Raw genomic sequence first — 22649 nt, 5'->3', positions numbered from 1 at the left:
TCCGCAAACAGCTGAGACGTGGTTTGCGATACATGTGTCAAAAAAGTGAGGTGTTGTGGCCATACTTGCCAACCTTGAGACCTCAGAATTAGGGAGACATTCAAAAAGGCTGGGGGAGGGGAGATTAATAAATTACTGTGTTTTTATCAGATAAAATACGTTAAATATTGCCGTTATTATTGGCCGGCCCGGAAACAGCGGGGGTGTCCAAATTCAGAGGCTTCTTCCACCTGAGGACCCGGTCTTCGCGGTCTAAAGTAAGCCGGGTAGTACGTCCCTCGGTGGAGTTAAACTCTGCCGTCTGCTCGTTGCTATCTAAAATATAACCGGGCACTGGTGTAAACTCTTGACCGTCTCACACTTCTGTTTAATCATTTTCTGTTTGACGTTTATTTAGCTGTGTGAAAACCCCAGAGTAACCCTACCGAGGGATTAATAAAGTTAAATTTAATTTAATCTAATCTAATAACTTTAATCTCAGCCAAACCGATTTACTCACGAACAAATAAAACACTGAAAAAGCCAAACAATAACATTTTTAAGTTATCAAAGTGACTTATATATCATGTTTAACCCGAGTAGCAAAAGTTTACACAGCTACATTCTCACCTGAAAATATGTTAAAAGTTTTTTTGCGACCCAGAAAGAGAAATAAGAGTAATATTAAAACTAAGTATCTGGAAACTGGAATTGGCTGGGCCGTGCTATGAATTCTGCCATATGGTTTTTCAATTTTGTTGTCCGTGTGGAAAATCGGGAGAAATTCGGGAGAATGGTGGCTCCGGGAGATTTTCGGGAGGGGCACTGAAATTCGGGATTCTCCTGGAAAAATCGGGAGGGTTGGCATGTATGGTTGTGGCAACATCACTAACCTTGTCAAACACCTCAGAGTAAATCATATCACAGAATATGACGAGCGTATGTTGAGACGAACTGAAGAGGAGGAGAGGGACAGGTGCTGCTAGGGCGAGACAGACGTCTCTCACTGAGTCCTTTAGTGCTGCAGGCAGGCAAGGTGTTCAAATAGCGCACAACTTCAGTTTTTTTTTTTTATTTCTATATAATGAACCCTGCATTATTAAGTGATAAGAACAAGTAATCTGATGTCCTGTAATCATTATGACGCTATAATTTGAGATACAATAAATAAAATACATTTTTGTACAAAGTATCGGTATCGGATCAGTATCGTCGATACCACCCTGAATATTACTTGGTATCGGAAAGGAAAAGAAATCAGTGGTATCGCACATCACTACTGACTTGTCTCGCCTCCTCTTCTCCCCGCTCTGAGCTGCAGCCAGGGCCTGGGGGCGGACACTCGGGGCCTGGGGGCGGGCACTCGGTGCCTGTGATTAACCCCTTAAATGCCGCTCAAACATAGACAGGTCTCAGACTGTGGTATCGGTCCCCGGTATCGGGGGACTTTTAACGAGTACGAGTACTTTAGAAAATGTGGTATCGAGGCCGATACCAGTATCGGTATCGGTGCATCCCTACAAGATACTTTTACTTCTAATGGCCATATTAAGTGATTTACCAGTATATGAAAATTGTGGAAATTTATTCCAGTCCAGTAATCACATTTCCAATTATTAGTTTTTTTGTTAGTTTCTTTTCTTTTCCCACAAACAGGTGGGTAATGTGCATTTTGTTAAATATGTCATGGAGTAATTTAATTACGGGAAAATAGGTGTAAATGACAGAGTTATTGGGACAGACTGAATTAGAAGCAGAGCAAGTGAGTCACACATCATGGTAGAGTAATGAAAGATATGAATGTGATATCACTGTGTGGGACTGAGACAACAGGTTGTTGTTGTTTTTTTTGCTGGAATGTGCGATGATTGCATACTGCAGTATATGAATGTACAGTGTGTGTATGCGGGAGCGGCGGTTGTTTACTTGTATAAGTGTTTGGGTGTATGCTCCTTTGTTCCTGTTGCAGACATGTCAACACTTGTCAAGTCACAAAAACTTCAAGCAGTTGCTTTCTTTGAAAAAGAAAGAGTCTGATCTTCACAATCAGTGAATGTATATGAAACACGAGCATGGCCTGATGTGGCCTCTCTTCAGTCTCTGCGTAGATGCCTTTGCTGCCTTGTGCATCACATTCTGGCCCTCTGCCCAGTATGGAAATATCCCTCAGCCTTAATGGACATTTCATTTAATAATCAGTGATTGATCACTGCTGGTAATCGTGTATAAGTAGGAAGATTCTGAGATGAAGAATATTCTCAGTCAATAATTGGAAAATGTAGAGAGCTCTGCAGAAAGACATGCTACTGTGCTGCCAATAGCAGCATGTCTCCTTAACTCTCCACTTGTCAATATGGCATCTCTTTATTTGCCAGTGGCAATTAGCACCATGAAGTCATGTTCCTGAGTTAGAGTCACATCAACCTCACAGAGCTAATTAGACACACTTGACCTTTTCTGTAAGAAGCTAATTTTAGCGACGAAACTTCACTTGAAGATGAGACTAAGACAATTTGATTTTGATTGTAAGTGGGGACATATTAAGTTTAGCTTACATGACAATTCACAATTTATTTGTGGGTGAAGTACTTAATAATAACCATGGAATAAATACAGTGATTTTAAATTGCTTTTAATAGTGTAGCTCGATAGCTCTGTTAAAATGTCCTGCCTCCAGAATTCAGTCATAAACAGTCATAAATATACGTGTTGTTATTGTAGATACAGTTGAGTTAAAAAATAATGAAAAGTAATTGCTATGGTTTTTATTTATTCTTGTTTGTATATTTTCTGACAGATATTATGATCAACATTGACAAAGTTCAGAATAGTCTAATTCTATAAACACTACAAAATGCTTCCATTTTCAAACAAAAATGTGTTTCTAGTATTAGAACAGTTATTAACATAAGGATGTAACATTTTCATGTATGAATCTAGAAAGTTATAAAATGCTAAAAAAAAAAAAAAGTTGCTAAATGTTTAAAAAAACTAAATATGTGTTTTATAAAAGAAATGATCTAATGTGAAACTGTATCAGTTTAAGATAATTATTGTAGAGCCTGCCAGCCTGTCTCATTTGATGGTATCTAGATTCTTATCACTTAATATGGCAATCCAGGTTGTGGTTTTTTTTTTAATGTTTTAATTGTATTGAAATTCAATCTGGCTTGGGTCAGCCCTATACAGTCAAGATGTGTAAATAATTAAACAGCCAACGTTAAACCTTTTTTGTGACTAATGAGCTTCTCAACATCAGTTTTCATTGATGTTTTTACCTCCTCTGGTCCATAGCAGATATGACCCCAGGAGAGATTCTCCAATCAGACGCACACAGGGATAAGATACACACTCACACACGCACACACCTGCCTTAAGATGTTTAAAAGTCAACCATGTTTGTGGCATTTTATGACATTTATTATTCATGAAAGTGGCAGTTCGGTTTCTGTTTGTGATAGAGTAACAAATGCAATTTACATTTCATATTGCTACTTCTCTAAACTGAACATGATGGTATCCATCAGTGGATGCGAGCAGAGAAAACGTGTGGCTGTGTGTGTCTTAGTTCATGTCGGTCAAACAACCTATACTATACAAATAAATAGCATCCTACTCTTTGCATTGTGCACTATGCTGCAGAAACATAAAGCTTCCTTATTGAGAAATTATTCATATCAAGCATGCAAAAAATATACCATGTCCTGTGACAGGTCCTTTTTGCAAGGGCCTATCAATACATTTTACAGAATATTAAGAATAATGCCTTTTAAGGGCTTTAACTTTTAATCTAGAAGGAGTACTTTGTTGACGTGTGACACAAAAAGGCAACTTTACGTACTTTCATCTGCTCCCTTTCTACAAGGGTAGAACCCTTTCTTTGGGTTGCTTGTTATGTTTCATTTGGCAGTTTTACTCTGCATGCCCTTCCCAGTGCAACTCCAAAGGTGATTTGTGTATTTAAATAATAAACTTTAATGGACTAAAATCGTCATTGTCAGTCACTGACCTACAAAACTAGTTCACACCTTATTTATAAATTCTTGAATTGAGTTTTTATGGCACTTTAAAGGCATGTTATTTGTTACCTTGAATGAGAATAACGATAGATCTACCCTTTTAAAATGTTTTAATTCAATTTTCATTTGTTTTATACTGTAGAGACAGATGATAAAGAAAAGTGAGAAAGCTGAGCTGCGGTTCATTCCCATGGAGCTCGATGTACGTGGCTTTTATAGTAATTGGTTTTGTTCCCATGAAGCACGTTGCTTCCTTTTTAAGGTCTCCTTTACATCGTGTGCACAAAGCAGGAAACAAACATTTTGGAAGATGCTTTTTAACACGCAAATGCGGCTTCTGGCTGCTTCGGTAGCTCGGTAGGCCAAGGCACACGCACTGTTTGTTCCTACTAAATCCCATCCTGTTTCATCTTTTATGTCATTGTTGGTGCCCGCTGTCTACAAAAGAAAACAACTTTGAAACGGTGCCTTAAAGAAAATAAAGTTGTTGGCTTTTATGGTGTATAATAAACTGAGCTCAGTCTGGTGGTGATTATGAAGAGGTAGGGGCTTAATGCAGCTCTCAGCCCCTGTTGGATTTTTTCCATTATCATTATTATTATTATTATTATTATTATTATGTTGACCAATCAAAAAACACTTTGGTTAAAATAATATTTCTGATTATCTGAACAGTGCCACAGCGGTTGGCATGGTCACCTCATGGTTCAGATACATTTTCCTGGAGTTTGCATGTTCTCACTGTGAATGTGCAGGTTCTTTCGGGATATTCCAGCTTCCTCCGGTGGTTTAGACATGTATGTTAAGTTAACTGGATATTCTGAATTGGTTGTGACAGCCTATGTGATATACAGGTGTACCCCGCCTCCCATGCTATTTGGTGGGTGACTGTGTGGGCCAATAACTTTGTTTTTTGGGGGTGTGTGTGGCAGTGGAGGAATTCTCTAAAGAATTCTACATAAATAAAAATAAGTTCATAGAAATTGATGTCAAATTTTAAACTCTTACATGGATATAAAGGTCAGCTAAAGCACACATAAAGCTCATAATGCTGAATTTTCCAAAGATAAACTGAAGCATGTCATTTATGTCATGTCATCTCAAAATAAAAGCTGTGCCATACATGTTTTTAGACCATTAAATCACCATTGAATTACGATACATTCTATCACCGGAGCCATTTCTTATGCAGTTCTACACAAACACCTTTTCTCCCGAGCCTTGCCTCAAAGCCTGAAGTCAAAATCCATATTTCTTTCTTGTGTAAGTAGGGTTGCATACTCGGGTTTAAAACCTCTGCAGTTCCTGTCATGGCATATTTCACAGAGCAGTGGGTGAACACAGAGCAGAGCTGACAAGTCGCACTGCATGAGGAGAGAAGGCTCAGTTCAAAAACAGCTTGACTCACTGATAAATGCACTGGCCACTGGCCTATTAGCTGACAGTGTGGGTCAAAATGAGTCAGTTAACAAAACGAGAGAGACAAACAGAGAAAGACAAAAACATTGTCTCGTTTGATGACAGACATGCTGTTCTGACACATTTTATCGTATACGTAAGATTCATCAGTAACTACTCAACTATGTTGGCTGAGGTTCAGTCTCCCAACCATTTTTGGTAATGGGTTGAGTCAAGACTGACAAATCCAGTAATACTAGTGCTGTCCCTGCTGGCGTGGACATACACTGCTGTGTGATTCCGCCTGTTTATGGAGGCTTTACAGCTACATACTTGGTCCAGTAAATCTACTCCTTTTTATCATGACTCTCTCTAAGCAAGACTGACTTCAAACTTAATGCTTCACTTATTTGAGTGTCCAGAAATAAACCTGGCAAGCCTGAGGTAGTCCATCTTAATGTTTATGCGATAGGTAAGAAGAAGACTAACCACATGCAGAGATTTTTAAGTTTGTTGGGAATTGTCATTATGTCACATATAGTCTGATTAGTGAGTACCCCAGCTCTTCTTTATCAATATTTCCAGGTTTACACATTAGTTACAATCGAAGTGGCTTTATACTATGAAACACAAGATGAAGTCTTTCTTGAGATGATTTTACATATGTCAATCTGTCATTCCAAACTAATCTTTTCATAATATATTTACAGATATAATCTTCATAACAACTAGGTCTCTCCTGTGTTCAGTTAACAAAGTAGAAAAGGGGAGGCACTCTCTGGAAAACAACTTTAAAACAAGATCAGTCATCCAGGTTATCGAAGTCTAAGGAGCTTGGAAAGAAAAGCGTCTGGTCTTGTCTAAGTTTCTTGAAGGATGAGAGGTAAAACATCTTCAAGAAAGAAGACTTCAAGAAGTCCAGACGCTTTTCTTTCCAAACTCCTTAGACTAGTTTAAAACAAGCAGATGTGTAAATACCCTTGAATAAACCCATTGCTTTAAACCTCTGACTTCTGTTTGAGCTGCTGCTTTAATTGTTGACTAAAACATGACCAAAAGCTTTCGTCCCACCTTATGCTGATGGACATTTAACAGATATTTCTCTATAAGACCTCTATAACCTCCTATTTCACAAGTCAAAAGCTCCAATTGGTAAAAATGAGTTTTTATTTGATAATTGACGCATGTTTATGCAAATGCAGGCGCTGTTAGCAGATGAATTACTCAGAAAATGTGCAAATTAAAGCTAAGAGCTCCTGACATTTATTTTTGTTCTTCTCTTTTTTTCTTACTTCTCTGCTGTTCTTTTTTTTTTTTTTTTGCTCGCTCGTTTGCATACTAGTCACACATCTTCGCTCATGTCCTCCCCTCCCAGACTTTGACTCACTGACATTGACAGCGTGGGTGTTTGTTTCATCAGAAAGCAGTAGAAGGAGAAAGAACAGTGGAAGAATACAAAAAAATTAGCAGTAGCAGGGACGGATAGGAGAGCAAGAAATATGAACAGATAAAAGGAATGACAGGAGAAAGCAAAACAAAAAAGAGAAAATAAATGCAGTGTGAAACAAGTCAAGGTGAGAAGGATATTTAAGTGTGAAAAGCTTTTAGTTCTCCAGAACATTACTTTGTAACTAGTTACAGCTCAGTTGATCTTTCCAGATTTTTATTGCTGGTCTTTCCAATTTTTCTTTCAAATTTTCTTTTCTCTAATTATTTTAGAAAAATAGTTTTAACAACTTCGAAATTTCATGTTCACTGGCACCAGTTCATGTTCTCTTCTCTTATGTTCCTTCTTGTGTCATTTGCAGTAAGTATGAATTCAATTCTGTGATCAAGTTTATTTCAAGTAAAAATAGTTGCACATATTTTTCTACTGTTGACAACCAAAACTAGGTATGTGTGCATTTTATTACTCATTTGTGTATAGTCACAAACTGTGGACCCACTTCCCTCAAAGTGCCATAAACCAAGCCCCTATAAATTCAATTAGTCGGTTTTGCAATGGCAAATAGTTTCGGTTACTGTTAGTAGACTCAGTCTTCAGGAAATGTCAATCAACATGTATTACTACCCTCTCTAGAGAGGTATAAAAAACAGGCAAATACATCCATGAAAAGGTTTCCAGTCTTAAGACATAAAGAAGAAATGTTACTGCAGTAAAGGTAGTTTGTTTTATAACCTGGGTCGTCGAGATCAGTGTTTTTTCCAACCTTTTAAAACCACGGCACATATTTCACATTAAAAAAAATATCACACGGCACACCACCAAACAAAAATGTAACAAAAACCATATTGATAATTTTTTCCTGCACACCTGGCATGGCAGAATTGGCTTGGTTTGTCCCCAGCATACCTTTTTTGCTTTCCTCTGACCACTACTCATGCTATGGCCTTCATCTGGGTCAGAATTTTCTCCAGGACCCAGGTCAGATTGACCACTTTTTTTTTTCAGATATTTATCTATTGCTATTACGTGTTGTGTCATCTCACAGCATGACTATTATGTAATTTCTTCTTCTTCTTCTTCTGCTTTACTGGCAGTTGGCAACCTATTTAATTAGAGCTGGTAGCTGTATTGCCCTCTAGTGAAAGAGAATTTAACTGTTCTGCCCGTAACTCACGCCGATCGCTTAGAGTACTAATCAGGTGGAACTAGATAATTTTCCACGGCACACCTACGCGCCGTGGCACAGTGGTTGGGAAACACTGGTCTAGATTATCTTACATGAAGCATAGAGTTACTGATACCCTCCACTGTACTAAGTAGTTACCCAGTTATCATATGTTAGTGGTAGGTATTACATATGCATATGCTTTTTTCTTAATTTCACATTTACCCTCAATATGGAGAATGTTGTTTGAAAAGTTGGTGCTTGTACCACCTACACATTACTGCAGAACTGTGCACATCCACACAAGCATTTCAGTGATCAGCATTTCTTGCAAAATGCATCGACTTCTTTTATTTTGTTGTCACTGGTATTGCTTCTAATATTCACATTACTGTTACTACAATCTTTCATAGGTCTAAGATTAGCTCCATTTTTTTTTCACTTGTGCTGGTAGAGGGAAAACTGAAAAACTCATGAAATGATTTTCAATCCTGTCTGTCTCTTCTGCCTAATCTTACTTCATATGCTTCAGTCATAGTTCCTGATGATGATATGGAATATTAATGCATCTTCCCCCATGAACAGACTTCCCTTTAGGTTTTCATAATCTTAGGATCTTCTGTGTTTGGACACATTTTCCCATTTTCATGACATATTTCAGTCATTTCCCAGACAGCTCGTACACATTATGTTTCACAGTCATCTGAATAAATGGCAGCTTTATTCTGTTCTCTGATGCACAACTGTTTTGATGGATAGCTTCTTTTTTCTCTCATTATAAGTAAAGTATATATATTTCAAAGCCCAAACACTTCAAATGTATGGACACTTTTATAGAACAAGCTGATGTACATTGAGAAAAGGATAACAGAATGTAAGATAAGCGCCAGTTTTTATTGGTTATCATTAAAGTATTTGACTGAGGAATGACGAAAGTCTTTCGTCTTTGGTTCAAAGATACCAATGGTGACTGATTGTTGGAATGCAACAATCATTATAACAGTGTTAATATTTCAACAACACTGCAATATTAACCAGTTATAAACATTAACCCAGCTATTGCACTGTGCATGTTAACATTAGGTGCTGAAACGTTAGTAATTACCCGCATCAGTCTTCTGTTATCATTAAGTTAGCAGCTAGCGGTTATGGCTAATAATAAAATGATAATGTGGGAGGTAATGGTATCATGATCCTGTACGTCTATGAAGTTAATAGACAGTCTATGGAGCTTGGAAAGAAAAGCGTCTGGACTTCTTTAAGTTGCTTGCAGACGTTTCACCTCTCATCTGAGAAACTTCTTCAGTTCTAAGGTCAAATGGTGGAGAGTCCCAGATTTAAGCCCTGTGGGCGTATCCCCCCACAAGGGAGAATGGACCCCCTAATGATCCTCTACCTAATCACAAGGTGTTAAAACGGGTGTAGGTCACAATCAGCCAAGGTTTCGGGTGAGCTCATTGTGAAACCTAACCCCATCCTATCATGTGATTTCCTGAGGTCAGATGGCCCAGGATGTGAGTGGGCGTTAAGGGAAGGGGAAGGGATCTTAAAACTGGATTATGGATGGCAGACAGTTGGTGTCGTAAACCCCTGACTCTGTTCAAAGATGGTTGCTCACAACATCCCAGTTTACTTCAGCAGCAGGACACTCAGACAGAAACTGGTTCATCCCAAAGACAAAACTTCCAAAACACAAACTTAATAATGTAGTATATGCTGTACAGTGTAGTAAAGAAATGCCCAGACCTCTAAATTCGAGAGACCAAACAGCCACTTCATAAACGCATGGCGCAACATAGAAGAGCCACCTCCACGGGACAAGACTTGGCAGTCCATCTCCATCTAAAGGACAAAGGTCACTCTTTCGAGGATGTCATATTTTGGACAGAGAAGACAGATTTGAAAGAGGTTTGAAAGAGGAGTAAAAGAAGCCATTTATGTCCACTGTGAGTGACCATTTTGAACAGAGGTGGTGGCTTACGACATCAACTTTCTGCCATCTATAATCCCGTTTTGAGATCGCTTCCCAGATGCCTTAATGCCCACCACTCACATCCTGGGCCATCTGACCTCAGGGTGGGGCTAGGTTTCACAATGAGCTCCCCCGAAACCTTGGCTGATTGTGACCTACACCCGTTTTAACACCTCGGCTTGTGTGATTATGTAGAGCAATGGTTCCCAAACTTTTTTTGCTGGGCCCCCCTTATTTTACAAGAAAAATGTTCGCGCCCCTTCTCGCGCGTGCACGCGCTCACGCACACGCACCGCACACGCACCGCACACGCACAAACACATCCTCCAACCGCGCACACCCATATTTTGTTCCATTGGGGTTTATTTCACACCTCAAACATTTAGTAAACAATTAAGCAAATACAAGTAATCTGCAATAAATGACAGGTAGTAATAAAATAAACTACTAACTCTTTTACGCTGCGTCCACACCTACATGGGTATTTTTGAAAACGCAGTTGTTTCATCCACACGTAAACGGCATTTCGAATCACCGAGAACGGAGATTTTTTAAAACTCCTTTTTTGCGTTTACGTGTTCATCACGCAATGTCAAAGGTATGTGCCTTTTTTCACGTCACGCTGTGCACCACGTTATTGTTTACATGAGATGAATTGCAGAATGGCAGATAGAGACAAAATACTGTTAATCTTCAGGTTTTACACGCTTACACGTACACACGCAATTACTGTCCCTCCCTTTAGAAAGGCAGAGGCCTCACGTGTAGTTTTTTTTTCATGTGTAATAATGTTCAACATTGCATCAATACATTTTTCAAAAAATGCCTCTCTGTGCAAAATGGGTTTAAAAACATAAACAACTGTGGGATCCTGTTTGTCCGTGATTTAAACAGCCCAGCGCTGCTCCCTACGAAGGTAAAACCAATTCTGCAGGGAGACCTACCTCGGCACTTGTGCAGGTGAAGCCAAAGGGAAGATATGCTTCACCATATTTTCTAGTCTTTGGCTTAGAATGAAGTTGGTTTGGAAACATATTCAGCGATGCTTCATCTCCTGCTTTGCGTTTCTGTGGGCGCCCCGTGCTAGCAGTGTCCAAGTGTTTTGTGTTTCCCCCCCCCCCCCTTTTCATTCCGCGCCCCCCCCTGCAATGGCTCTGCGCCCCCCCTAGGGGGCGGGCCCCACACTTTGGGAAGGTCTGATGTAGAGGATCATTAGAGGGTCCATTGTCCCTCATGGGGGGATACTCCCACAGGGCTTAAATCTGGGACTCTCCACCATTTGATCCTAGAACTGAAGAAGCTTCTCAGATGAGAGGTGAAACGTCTTCAAGCAAATCAAAGAAATCCATACGCTTTTCTTTCCAAGCTCCATAGATTACAATGACCTGAATGACTGAGAACCTTCACAGACAAGTTAATACACAGTTTCAATATAGCGGGATAACATGAGTTATCCCGCTTAACATGGTAGGTCATGGAGAAAAGTCTAGAAACCTCTCAAATGTCTTAAATTTTATTTTAAAGTTCTGTACATCTATGTTATTTCCATAACACATCATTTTAAACATAAGACTACAATAATCCAATGATGAAAATAAATAAATAAATAAATTCAGTTCACATAAAAAAGGACTGCAGGCTTTAATATTAGCTCTTGAGAAGAAACGGGTAGAAACCCAAAAAAATTTTTTGGACATCAGGCTCATTGTATGCAGTGTTGGGTAAGTTACTTTAAAATAGAAACTTAGTTACATTACTAGTTACTTCTATTAAAAGTAACTCAGTTACTTCAAGTTACTCGTTACTTTCAAAGTAACTAGTTACTAGGGAAAGTAACTTTGGTTTTACTCAGAATTCTCTTGTTAATGTCTTGCTTCCATAACTTTGCCAGTCTTCTAGCTGGCTTACTTGCCACAAGTGCACTGTGCCACCTACCAATAGAAAGGAAAAGATAATGTGCATATTTCCACGAGAGAAATCCCACGCCTGGACCGTCATTGACTGCTGCCATGATTCTAGCCTACGTCACAGCGTCATGTGCGCTTTTTACATCCAACACCAAAACTGCAGTCGTGGTGCTTTGATTGTACTCAGAACTCGGAAATTCTGCCTTCTGAATAGGAAGATGTAGGTAACACCAGACTGCAGATGAGCTGCATACAGGGCTGGACTGGGACAAAAAATCGGCCTGGGCATTTTGACTAGAGACTGGCCCGCCATTATAGGAAAAATCATAAAGCCTTTGAATGAAAACAAACGCTGTTGTGACAGTGATGTTCACTGTTTTGATGGTATATATGCATCAATCTATCAATCGTTTGTTGCAAGATTCAGATAATTATTTTTTAAAAGCTAGACATTTTAAATGAGAATAAGAAAGAAAAGTATTTCTTTGTGCCCACCTCTCCCTGTTAATGCTCTACCTGGCCCCCCTGGCAAAACTTTGCTAGATCCGCACCTGCACAGTTACCAGCTGTCAGCTACCTAAAAAGGATCCTGGGGTTATCTGTCTCTCAGAAACAGTTCATAACTTCCCTTTAACTCATTCATGTCACCTAAAAGGTAAACCTGTTTCTCCATCACCTGTTCAGCTCTGAAGATTCAGTAAGGACATCTCCTGGTTTCATCTTCATGTTTCCCTCTCACCAGATAACCAAACCGACATCATGACCAGCAGCTTTTTTGCAGCTGCGGCTCCAGCAAACATCAGCTGATACTAGAAATTAATATTAAATAAATTCTAACAACAGCTGATCAAGCTTAAACGTGCTGCTGTTGTTTAACGCGACATCGGCTGGTTTCCTCTTTCTGGCGCAAAGTGGGCGATAAACAAACAAGAGAGCCGATCAGCTGATCATTGATCAGTTTTCATGATTGAAGTAGAAACAGGAGAGGGAGGTGGGAGAATGAAAGAAGAAGAGGCAGCTGTGCAGCGTAAAGACAGAATAACTCCAGCTTTGTGCCTTTTTCAATGTAGCTGAATTACGGGACAAACTGTTCCTTTTCACCTCAATAAGAAATGCGTAATATTTTCTCTGAATACCAGACGGGACGGTTGGCAACTCTAATAACTTAACAAAATAAAGTTCAACATCATTAACTTCATAGCACCCACCCAGCTGTATAGAAATTCCATCATGCTAGCTAGTACGCAGTACGGAAAAAGTCAGAATAACGAAAATAAACTCCACCTAAACTTGGTTTATATCTGACCCAGATAGACTGCAGGTCATAACTTCTTACCTGAAGTTCAGTTCACACGTGGACCGGCGGCCGCCTCGGGTCTCTTTTCCTTCTCCTCCACCTGCTGGCCTCCACCACTTGCTAATGTTACTGAATCTGTGGAAGCTCCGCGATAGCCACCACACGAAGTAACGAATAACGAGCCTATCTAAATCCCAGTAACGACTAACGCGTTCCTGATTTTGGCATAATAACTAGTTACCGTGCTCGTTACCACAATAATAACGTAGTTACTGTAACGCGTTACTTAATAACACGTTAGTCCCAACACTGATTGTATGACACAGTTCTAACATATCTCTAACACACCTCTCTGAGGTTTTACACATTCTGCTTATTTTCATGCTTCCCGAGTGATTCTCCTCATCAGAGAGTTTGTTGAAGTGCATTAAAGTCCCAGTTCTACCTTGGGGATGGATTCTGTATTTATAGTTTACAGCCTGTGGGGATTTTATCCAAGGTCAGTTGTAGATTACCTATTTGGCTCATTGAGCAGCGAGCTCTGTTAGATCCCCTTTTTAATGTGCATCGGTGATTGATTATGCTAGTGTGTTTCTATGCCAGTAGAGGCCTTGACTGATGCATACAGAGAGCAATATATGTATGTGTGGATAGCTCTTGTGCAGAATGTGCAATCGATGCATGGACTCTCCTCACAATAATTACCTCATCCAGAAGAGGGGAAAGCCTGAGGGTTTAGTGTGTGTGTGTGTGTGTGTGTGTGTGTGTGTGTGTGTGTGTGTATCTATCATTCTTGCTTCCCAGCTGGCTTTTTGAGTCATGGATTGTTGCAGTGTCAGAGAGCGTGAAACTCCTCTTCATCAGTCTCCAATCAATGCTGTTGGTGGAAGCAGGGAGATATGAGGATAGAAGGGAAAACGATGGACACAGAGAAAAAGACACCGCAAACGTCAGAGAAAGGCAGAGGATGTAGACTGAGAGACTGAAAATCAAAGTGTAATATTTTGCTCCACTGAATGATGAAGAGTAAAAGAAAAATGAAATGTGCTGTACGGGGTCCTTTTAGGTATGAAAAGGACACTCAGTGTCCCTTTCATACCTAAAAGAATTACAGGAACCATAAGAATATAACAGAGGGACCTTGGGTATTTCTCTAGCTTTAATTTGATAAGTGCTAATTATTAACGACCCACTGACCAAGTTAACTGCACATATCTGTGAATATAATGATTTAAAACATGCTGAGGCCATAAGACACAAGACTTCCTAAACAAAGTCAGACGAACTTCATTGTAAAGGTATTATAGTGAGCTGCTGGGTTGGATAACAGTCTGCACTAATTTACCTAATCAAATGGTAACTGATTGCATATTTCAGATAATTCATAGAGCAGATAATTCAGATAATTCATCTTTGCCCTAACACCGGTTTTCTCTGCAGAACTAGCGAGTACCAAATTTCTAAATTTCAACTTCTATCTTCAAACTTCTTTCAGTGTGTTTACTGAGGTCCTGTTTAAAGCAATTAAGCTCTTTCCCTCTGAATTACACCTCTTTCACATTTACAAATCATCCTGTTAGTCTACCAATCTGTGCTCTTGTTCGAAAAACAAAGGGGGGGTATAGTGCAGATATAAGAGAACAGCAATTTGTTAGCATGCAGCAGTAAAGGTGAAGTGATAAGAAGTAGCTACACACTGTAGAAAAAGATAACCTATTTTGAATGCTCTTATCCCATTGAATCACCATCGGTTGTTATCTATCTTATATTGCCAGTAATTGGCAGCTTCAACCAACTGGTAGGATACTGGTAGGTGTCATTAACTCTTTTAACTACGGCTTTGCTGCACTGCTCCAATGGCTAATCACACGTTACGCCAGTGTTATAGTTTCCTTTGCCATATACAAGATGCAAAAGTCTGCTTGGACAAAGGTGATGCAAATTTTGTTATCAGAAGATGAAAGAAAGACTCTGCGTGGATGTATGCGTGAATTCCAATTTGCTGCGACTCCACAGACCTGTCAGCACCCACACAGCAGACTAAAAGGGCACCAGATTTCTACATTCCTTTCTTTTTATTGGTTTTAAAATGGATTATAAATGACTTCATGGGTTACAATAGAAGTACAGTATATTTGGTTGGTTATTATCTATGGTAGGGATTAAAACAAAGGTTATCTGAAAAATGTTTGAAGTGTCACGTTCCTAATCACTGATCAGAGCTGATGCCAGCTGAGACTTCACCAGTATCTCTGCTTCAGTTACCCACACACATATAAAAGCACGCATACACTGGTTCAAAATAGCAGGTGAGGACAGGTCGGTGTCAGGACATTCTTGTCACAGCGACGTTCAGAATTGGCACATGATTGTTGAATGATGTCTCTCTCGTTTTCTCTCTCTCCACATGTGTGTGTGTGTGATATGACATGTCATGCAGCTGTCTTGCTCTGATCCCAACTAACCCTAAGTCAGAAAAGGTGCTCCTATAAAAGCAGCACATGTGCAATCCAGAGAGCAGTCACATTGTTTTTGTCATTTTTAATTCTCATAGGTTTTCCAGTTGCTCACAGCTTTTTAATGTTTTTATTTATTTACTTATTGTCTTTCGATGATACTCATTTCATGTGGATGGTGTTGAGACGTATTTAGTATATTCAGTGTACTGTGCCAGTTTTGCAAGTTTTGCAGTTGTGCAAGTATTTTAACATTCTAAAATGGATAGTTGCTTTGGTTCATGGAGACTTAAGACTAGACTAGATCTGGAAGTTAGGCTTCTACATCCTATACATAAAAATAACACAGATAAAACAGCATTTTAAATTTAAATGTCCTCTTGTAGTTTGGATATTTTTCAGTCAAAAACATATAAACACACCACTTTGTTTTGCTAATTTTATATCTATCTATATATAAAAACTAATTGTGTACTTGTCTGTCCGAACATGCATTTAAATTGTAGATGCAACAGTTTGAAAAGTAACTGTAGGCTTGCTGTATATTCAGGTATTAGCATGGAGACATATATCACTCAGCGTCGTGTATGCTGAAAGGTTAACACAGATTTTCTCACAACCTTTATGTATTGTTTTGTCAGTGATCTCTCTATGCGGCATACTCTATAAACAGGTGACACATCCCTAGACAGCGGCTGCTTTCTCTTTCTTAGACATTTCCCATTTCCTAAGAAGCGACTTGGTGTCTCGGTGCTTATTCAGCACATTGAAAGCACGAGTCAGCTCTCCCTTATCAAATTGCTTGTCATATTCACAAAAGAGAGCTGGGAGACTGCTGCAGGACACACTGATATGCAGTAAACCAGCTTCCTTTTTAAAGTCATTGGAAAGAAATCAGTGAGCTTAAAATAAACCACCAAGATATTATGATGGAGGAATTATTACTCTTGGATATGAGTTACTGGCTAGAACCATCTTAACCATTTAAGTCAGTCAACTCCCATTATGGTCTATTTCATAAACATTAACAACAACTCATTTATTGACATTTCTAGTTTAATATGAGCCATTTATTAGCGTTGACCTTATAAATAGAATAAACTGCTAGATCAGTTTTTAAAAACGGAATTGAAGTATATTTGCATAAAAGTGCCGGCTATTTGCTGCTGTGGTCAATTAAGATAGAGTAAAGGACTGAAGTGGTGATTTCCTCATCTACTGATGGCACTTTGAGGCACAACGGGCTCACATGTTGTCAATGCCATTGCATGTGTGCGCAACTGTATGTGGGTGGATGTGTGTGTGTGTGTGTGTGTGGTGGGTTGGGGGAGGACCAGTATGCTACCGATGCTATTCTATGTGTCATGCACCTTGACAGCTTATGTTATTTTTTGTTAAGACTGCATGTTTCTGATTTGTTTGGAATATATATGTATATTTTTTCCTCTCTACGTTTGTATTTGTGTGTGTGTTTGTTTGTAGGTGTGTGAATACTTTAAGCTAGCATGCGTTTTTTTCTCTGTGTATGTAAACAATACTGTTATTAAAATGACAAACTGTTGTTTTTATGGAGAAGCATCTAACCACTTCCCTTGACAGACAATTGCCTGATAAACTTAAACACTACACAAACACTCAGGTTGAACAAAAAAAAATGTTTAGAGTATTTAAAGAATCTACTGAAAAAAAATTGAAAAAAAAAAAGTTTAATTCAGTACCCTTATTGTATCTGATCAAAGTGTCAGATGCTTTCATACTTTACTTTTTTTCTTGTATTGATTAAACAAACATACACATAATTAATCTCAATATTATTATGCCAGAGCAAAGTCATTATTGTGTTATTGTTCAGTTTGTTTCCTTTAAATAAAACTGATTATTCTAAATTGTATTATGAAGATTACTATGTGTGCTTATTCATGCTTTATGATTTATAGCATGCCTTGACAAAAGCATGAAAATAAATGGATAAAGAATAACCCAATAATCACTCAAAAAATATATTTTTTTTTGGGGGGGGGGGGGGGGTCTGATGTTTGATGATGTCAGCTGTTTGTGTGTGTTGTGACATCAAATCACTTTTAAAATGCATTTGGGGAAGTTGTCACATGATTCTCTAGAGTGCTCTGCTCTTAAAAAAAACCCTCTGCTTCTTTTACAGTCTTTGTTTTTTTTTTCTCTTCTATTCTGATCAATTCAGTTGTTACCACAATATCTGATGTGTGTAATTTATGCTACTTTATGCAATGTTTTAAAGTTTATGATCTTGAGACGTTTATCTTTAGTTCAGTCTTCATTTTCAACAGAAAAGTAACATTTTTTGCCTCTTTTTTAAAGTCCCTCTTTTTTTGGTCTTTAACTTCTTAAATGAACTCGTGCAGAGTAAATTCCAACATTAAATAAAGTGGACATTGTGGTAATGTTTGCCCAGTCCGCTTGTCAATGTGAAGATTTTTCTAAAAAGAAAAAAACAATAGAAAAGAAAAAAGGGGGCTATAAAATCAGTAATGATTGAAAAAACTTTCTTTCTTTTGAGAGCATCTTTTGAAGACTGTTTGTGTTCTTGATCACCTTGTTTTCCTCCATCTTCTCCTTCTTGGTCCTATAGGTCCCCTTACAAAGAAACACAGTGATGATTTAGGTGATAGTGACCGCACGGACGACGAAGGTATTTTTTCCCCCAATGCCAAACTGATTTGCATGACAAGGGAAATCAAACTTACCCTTTCTCCTACAATTTTTATCTTCTTTGATTTTCTTACATTTCTTGTCCTTTTTTTGAAATTGATGGACATTTTCTTTTTGCTCTTTACTCGTAAACTCTCTTTTTGGGCTGGATGTGTTTTGTCCTCTTCAGCTTGATGTCTAAAATTTACATGTCTTCCACCATTCTTTGATATTAAAACTGTAACATATGTAGATTACCTGCTTGGATTTGCTGTTTCCGTTTCTTTACTTTTCTATGTTGCATCCCACCAGCAGATAGAATAACTATTAACCCTTCAGTCAGCTCTTAACACATTTTTGCATGTTTTTTGTTTTGATTTGCCTCGTTTCTAAAATATGATCATGTTCAAAAGTTTAACCGCTGGCTAACTGGCTTTCTTCTACAGTAACAGATCTATTTATGTTTTTGGCATCAAAATAACCTTTGTAAATATGATTAAAATACTAGAAGACATGTTAATATCTTTCTCAGCCCTAGTTGCTGCAAAGACTTGTGGGGTGCAATGCTGAACCTAACTTACTACCTATTAATATGTAAAACTTACTCCACCTACAGTGGCTACTGGATGCCAATGTCCAAAATTATTTTATAGGTAAAAATTGTGATTAGCTAACAGGAATGTTGGGCAGTGATACATTTATTCAGCATTTGCAAGGAACCCATATGACATGGCATTATGTTTAAGGTTTTCACCGATGTCCTCACTGTACATAAACACTTCTATCACTTGGTAATTTCAGTGGAGCAATCATGTTGCTTCTTTAATTGCAGTGAATGCTCACACCGCAGATTGCAATTAAAATTTAGCAAACATCTCTGTGAGACAAAGCTGCTTCTCAGGGGCAAATACCTCACTGGTGGAATTAAATCTCCTGTGAACCAACTCTGCAAAAGGTAAGACAAGGTGAAGTGAATATTGTGGCTTAGCTGATCAGTTTTCAAAGCAGATAAACTTGTAGTTAGAATGTATGTAATATATTGTCATTAATATATTTAATTTCCATTAATATTGACTTTGGTAGGTAATTATTGATCCTGGTAATTATAGACTGACATGTAGCTACATGTTTTAATTTAAAGCTCTGGAAAAGTGGACCCTGACGTAAGATTTACTTTATACATTTTTTTCTGTAAATAGTATATCTTTACAGGGTTAAACAGATTCCAATCTGCTGCACTTTGGGTCACTCATTGTAATATAAATAACTATATGGGCTAGTTATATACATTATATATAAAATCTGTGTCTGCATAGGGACAAGATCAAGGATGCTAACCCACAGTTTCCTGCCACAATGTGCTAGTACAGAAAATTATAAAGAGAAGACTCTATAACCATATATAGTAATCAAGACATGCTAGTTAACCCATAAATATATGGCCTGGTTCTGTCAAACTCACCATGTGTTTGAAAATAAGCAACATTGTTACCTGTTCTGCACTTATTGCCATGAATTTTCTAAACTCAAATGCAATAAAAATAAATTATTTTGTCCCCATGTACTGCTAATCATTTAAAACCATTTAATCCTTTAATGCAAGGCGTGTTGTATTGTTTAAAAAAAAAACACTTCAGGGTTCCGGCGAATGTCTTTTGAAAACTGCAATGACTCTTCTTTGTATTGAAATGACTGGTGTTATGATGCTATGGCATTCCACTTGAAACCCATTAATCTCATCAGTAGAAGAAAGAAGAACCTTTGCTCAATTGCCATAAAATAAGAGACCTTTGAAAAGTCATATTACGAATAAAATGTCTTTGATAAAATCCAGATATAGTGTTGTATCCCCTTGAGACTGCTGCAGTGCAATTCTAATGACAGGCAGAAAGTCTTAATAAAGCACCTCTACTGTATAATGTGATGAAGTAAACAGCAATTACATCCAAGTAAAACTCACAACCATCCAGATCCCTTTGATCTGCATCATCATGCAGTTTTTATGGGAGTTCAAACACACACGCGTACACACATGTCAGTAAGATTATAGAAAGTCACAAAGCTCACACAGATCTATTCAATGAATTCCATGCTAGCTTCAAGTGTTATCTCGATAAAGGATGTGGGGAAGACAGGTAATCCGGTTTAATTTACAGGGAAATATGTTTAAGAATGCCTGCATGGACACGCAGACCCTCACTCTCTTTCAACTCCAATCAGTCTGAACTCTCCCTCCCCATTTTACTTTCCACGTAGCTCTAGAGGCTTGGACCTTTGACATAGTGTTGCCTTCTATCTGCCAACTCATTGAGGACATCCCTTCACAACCCCCCCCCCCATCCAGTATCTTGCATTTTATAATCTCTTTATATTCTCTAAAGCTTTATTTGTAATCCTTTTTGTGCTGGGAATAGAGATGTAAACAGGAAAGCCCAGAGAACTCAGGATTTGTTAGAAGCTTCTGTTTTAACATCAAATATTGCTGGAATAGTTAAGAGTCAGAATGTGGAAGTGAAGATGTTTCGAACTGTGGCATCTACTTATGGAGGCTCTAATACCTTTTTTAAGTATTATATGTTATTACCTGTGAAAGATTAACCTCCAGGGATACAGTATAGATTAGAGTGTTAGGGGCCCAGAGATGTTGCTAATACCATGTAGACAATCTTGGAGTAAAAGAAAAGATCATAACAATATCAACATCCTTGCCTTTCCCCATCCAGCTCATGCTTGCAAATAATGAGGCTGTTTAATATAACATATATGAATTAAAATAAATCTTCTGCTTTCTGAATTGGGCAGCATTTTGAAAGCAGAAACCTTGGGTTTTCACTCTGTGGCTGAGTTGTCCATCCACATCTCCTTGAGACGGGATGGACTGAAATATGTCTGTGTAGGTTCTCATGGTAGTCTTTAAGGATGATGGTTTTTTTTAAGACCTCACCCAAGAGGCGTCTTCAGTTCTCCATCCATTCATACTCTTCCACTTACCTTTATCAGGGTCATGAGGGAGGGGGCTGAAGCCTATCCCAGCTACCATAGCAACTGGTCCAGGGTACACCCTGTCCAGGGTGTCCAAAATCTGACGCATGGCTAACACAGACAACCATTCGCATTTAGATTTACACTGAATCGCCAATTAACCTAACCCCACTAATTACATGTCTTTGGACTGTGGGAGGAAGCCGGAGTACACAGGGAGAACTTGCAGACTCCACAATGAAAGGGGTGAATGGTCCAGATAGTGGAATCGAACTCAGGACCTTCTTGCTATGAAGCATCAGCGCTTACCACTGTGCTCCCCTTCTTTAGTTCTGTGGATTTAAATTCATACAAGATGGTAATTTTCCTTTGGCTTCAGGTCAGGGAAGCGGGTTGTCACTATTGATAGTGCTTAGATGCTGCGACTAGCTTAGAACACCTGGCCTTTTTGCAAATCTTGGATGGGGTGCTGCAAATATCCCCACACAGGCACTCTTGTCTACTAGGTACTTCAGTGCTCACATGGATAATGATAATGTAACCCCAAGAGTAGTTCTGTTTCTAGAGTTCAGTGCCAATCATGGATAGTCCATAACGGAAACTATGTTTGACCATGATTGTGTCCAAAGTGCACTTGGCAACAGGAAATGTTGCCAAGTTTGGTTGGATTCTGGAGGTAGCTGATCAGTGCTGAAAAAAAGGACATGGCTCTGTCAAATCCATACTGGCAAACTTTGGGAGAAGTTTGATGAGGCCAGGGAACAAGACTTTCAGTCAGTTGACTTCCATCACTAGGTGTGAAGTCACTGAGGTAGTTAAACTCTAATAGCCAGGTCGTTGAGATGGCTGAGCTTTCCCTAGAGTCCATTCAGACTCTGGATGTTGTGGAAATGAATTGGCAAAGTGTAGTGGTGGAGAACGCATTCAAGCACTTCACTTGTCCTCTGGAGTGTGGTGGTGCGGGGGCTGTCATTGTTGGCTATTCAGTCCATGTAGAGCAGTAGTAATAGTTTGTTTTTCATTGCTGGCAAGAAGTTGGACTCATTTCCCTTAGGTTCTCCACCAGGTCTGGCTCTTGTCATCGATTCTGTTTGTAATTTTAATGGACAATGTTTCTAGATTCAGGCAAGGGGAGGACAGTTTAAGGTATGGTAGCCTCAGGATCTTATCTTGGATTTTTGCTATTGATGTGGTGCTCTTGGCTTCACTGGTTGATGGACTCTAGCTTTCACAGCCATGGTTTGCAACCAAGTATTGAGCAGCTAGGATGACAGTTAGTACCCCAAAGTCTGGTTCTCATCAGAAAATGAAGGCATACCCACTTGGGGCAATGATCCACCACCTCAAGTAGAGAAGTTTA

General features: G+C 38.8%; 1 protein-coding gene across 5 annotated transcripts in view; it reads left to right on the top strand.

The window, feature by feature from the left end:
* The window catches only part of nlgn1 (neuroligin 1), a 290054-nt gene that overhangs the window by 101030 nt on the left and 166375 nt on the right, over positions 1 to 22649 (top strand). For 3 of the 5 annotated variants that reach the window (XM_085150602.1, XM_085150603.1, XM_085150601.1), the window contains one exon: positions 18249 to 18308. The exons of the other annotated variants lie outside the window; for them this stretch is intronic. In XM_085150602.1, the coding sequence (XP_085006728.1) occupies positions 18249 to 18308 (60 nt within the window). The remainder of the gene's footprint in view (positions 1 to 18248; positions 18309 to 22649) is intronic. 5 annotated transcript variants of the gene reach the window in all.

The sequence above is a fragment of the Neolamprologus multifasciatus genome, chromosome 23 (genome assembly GCF_963576455.1).
Source record: "Neolamprologus multifasciatus chromosome 23, fNeoMul1.2, whole genome shotgun sequence".
NCBI classification, from domain to species: domain Eukaryota; kingdom Metazoa; phylum Chordata; class Actinopteri; order Cichliformes; family Cichlidae; genus Neolamprologus; species Neolamprologus multifasciatus.
Note: the sequence above shows the minus strand (reverse complement) of the source record. Positions and strands in the feature narration are given on the sequence as shown.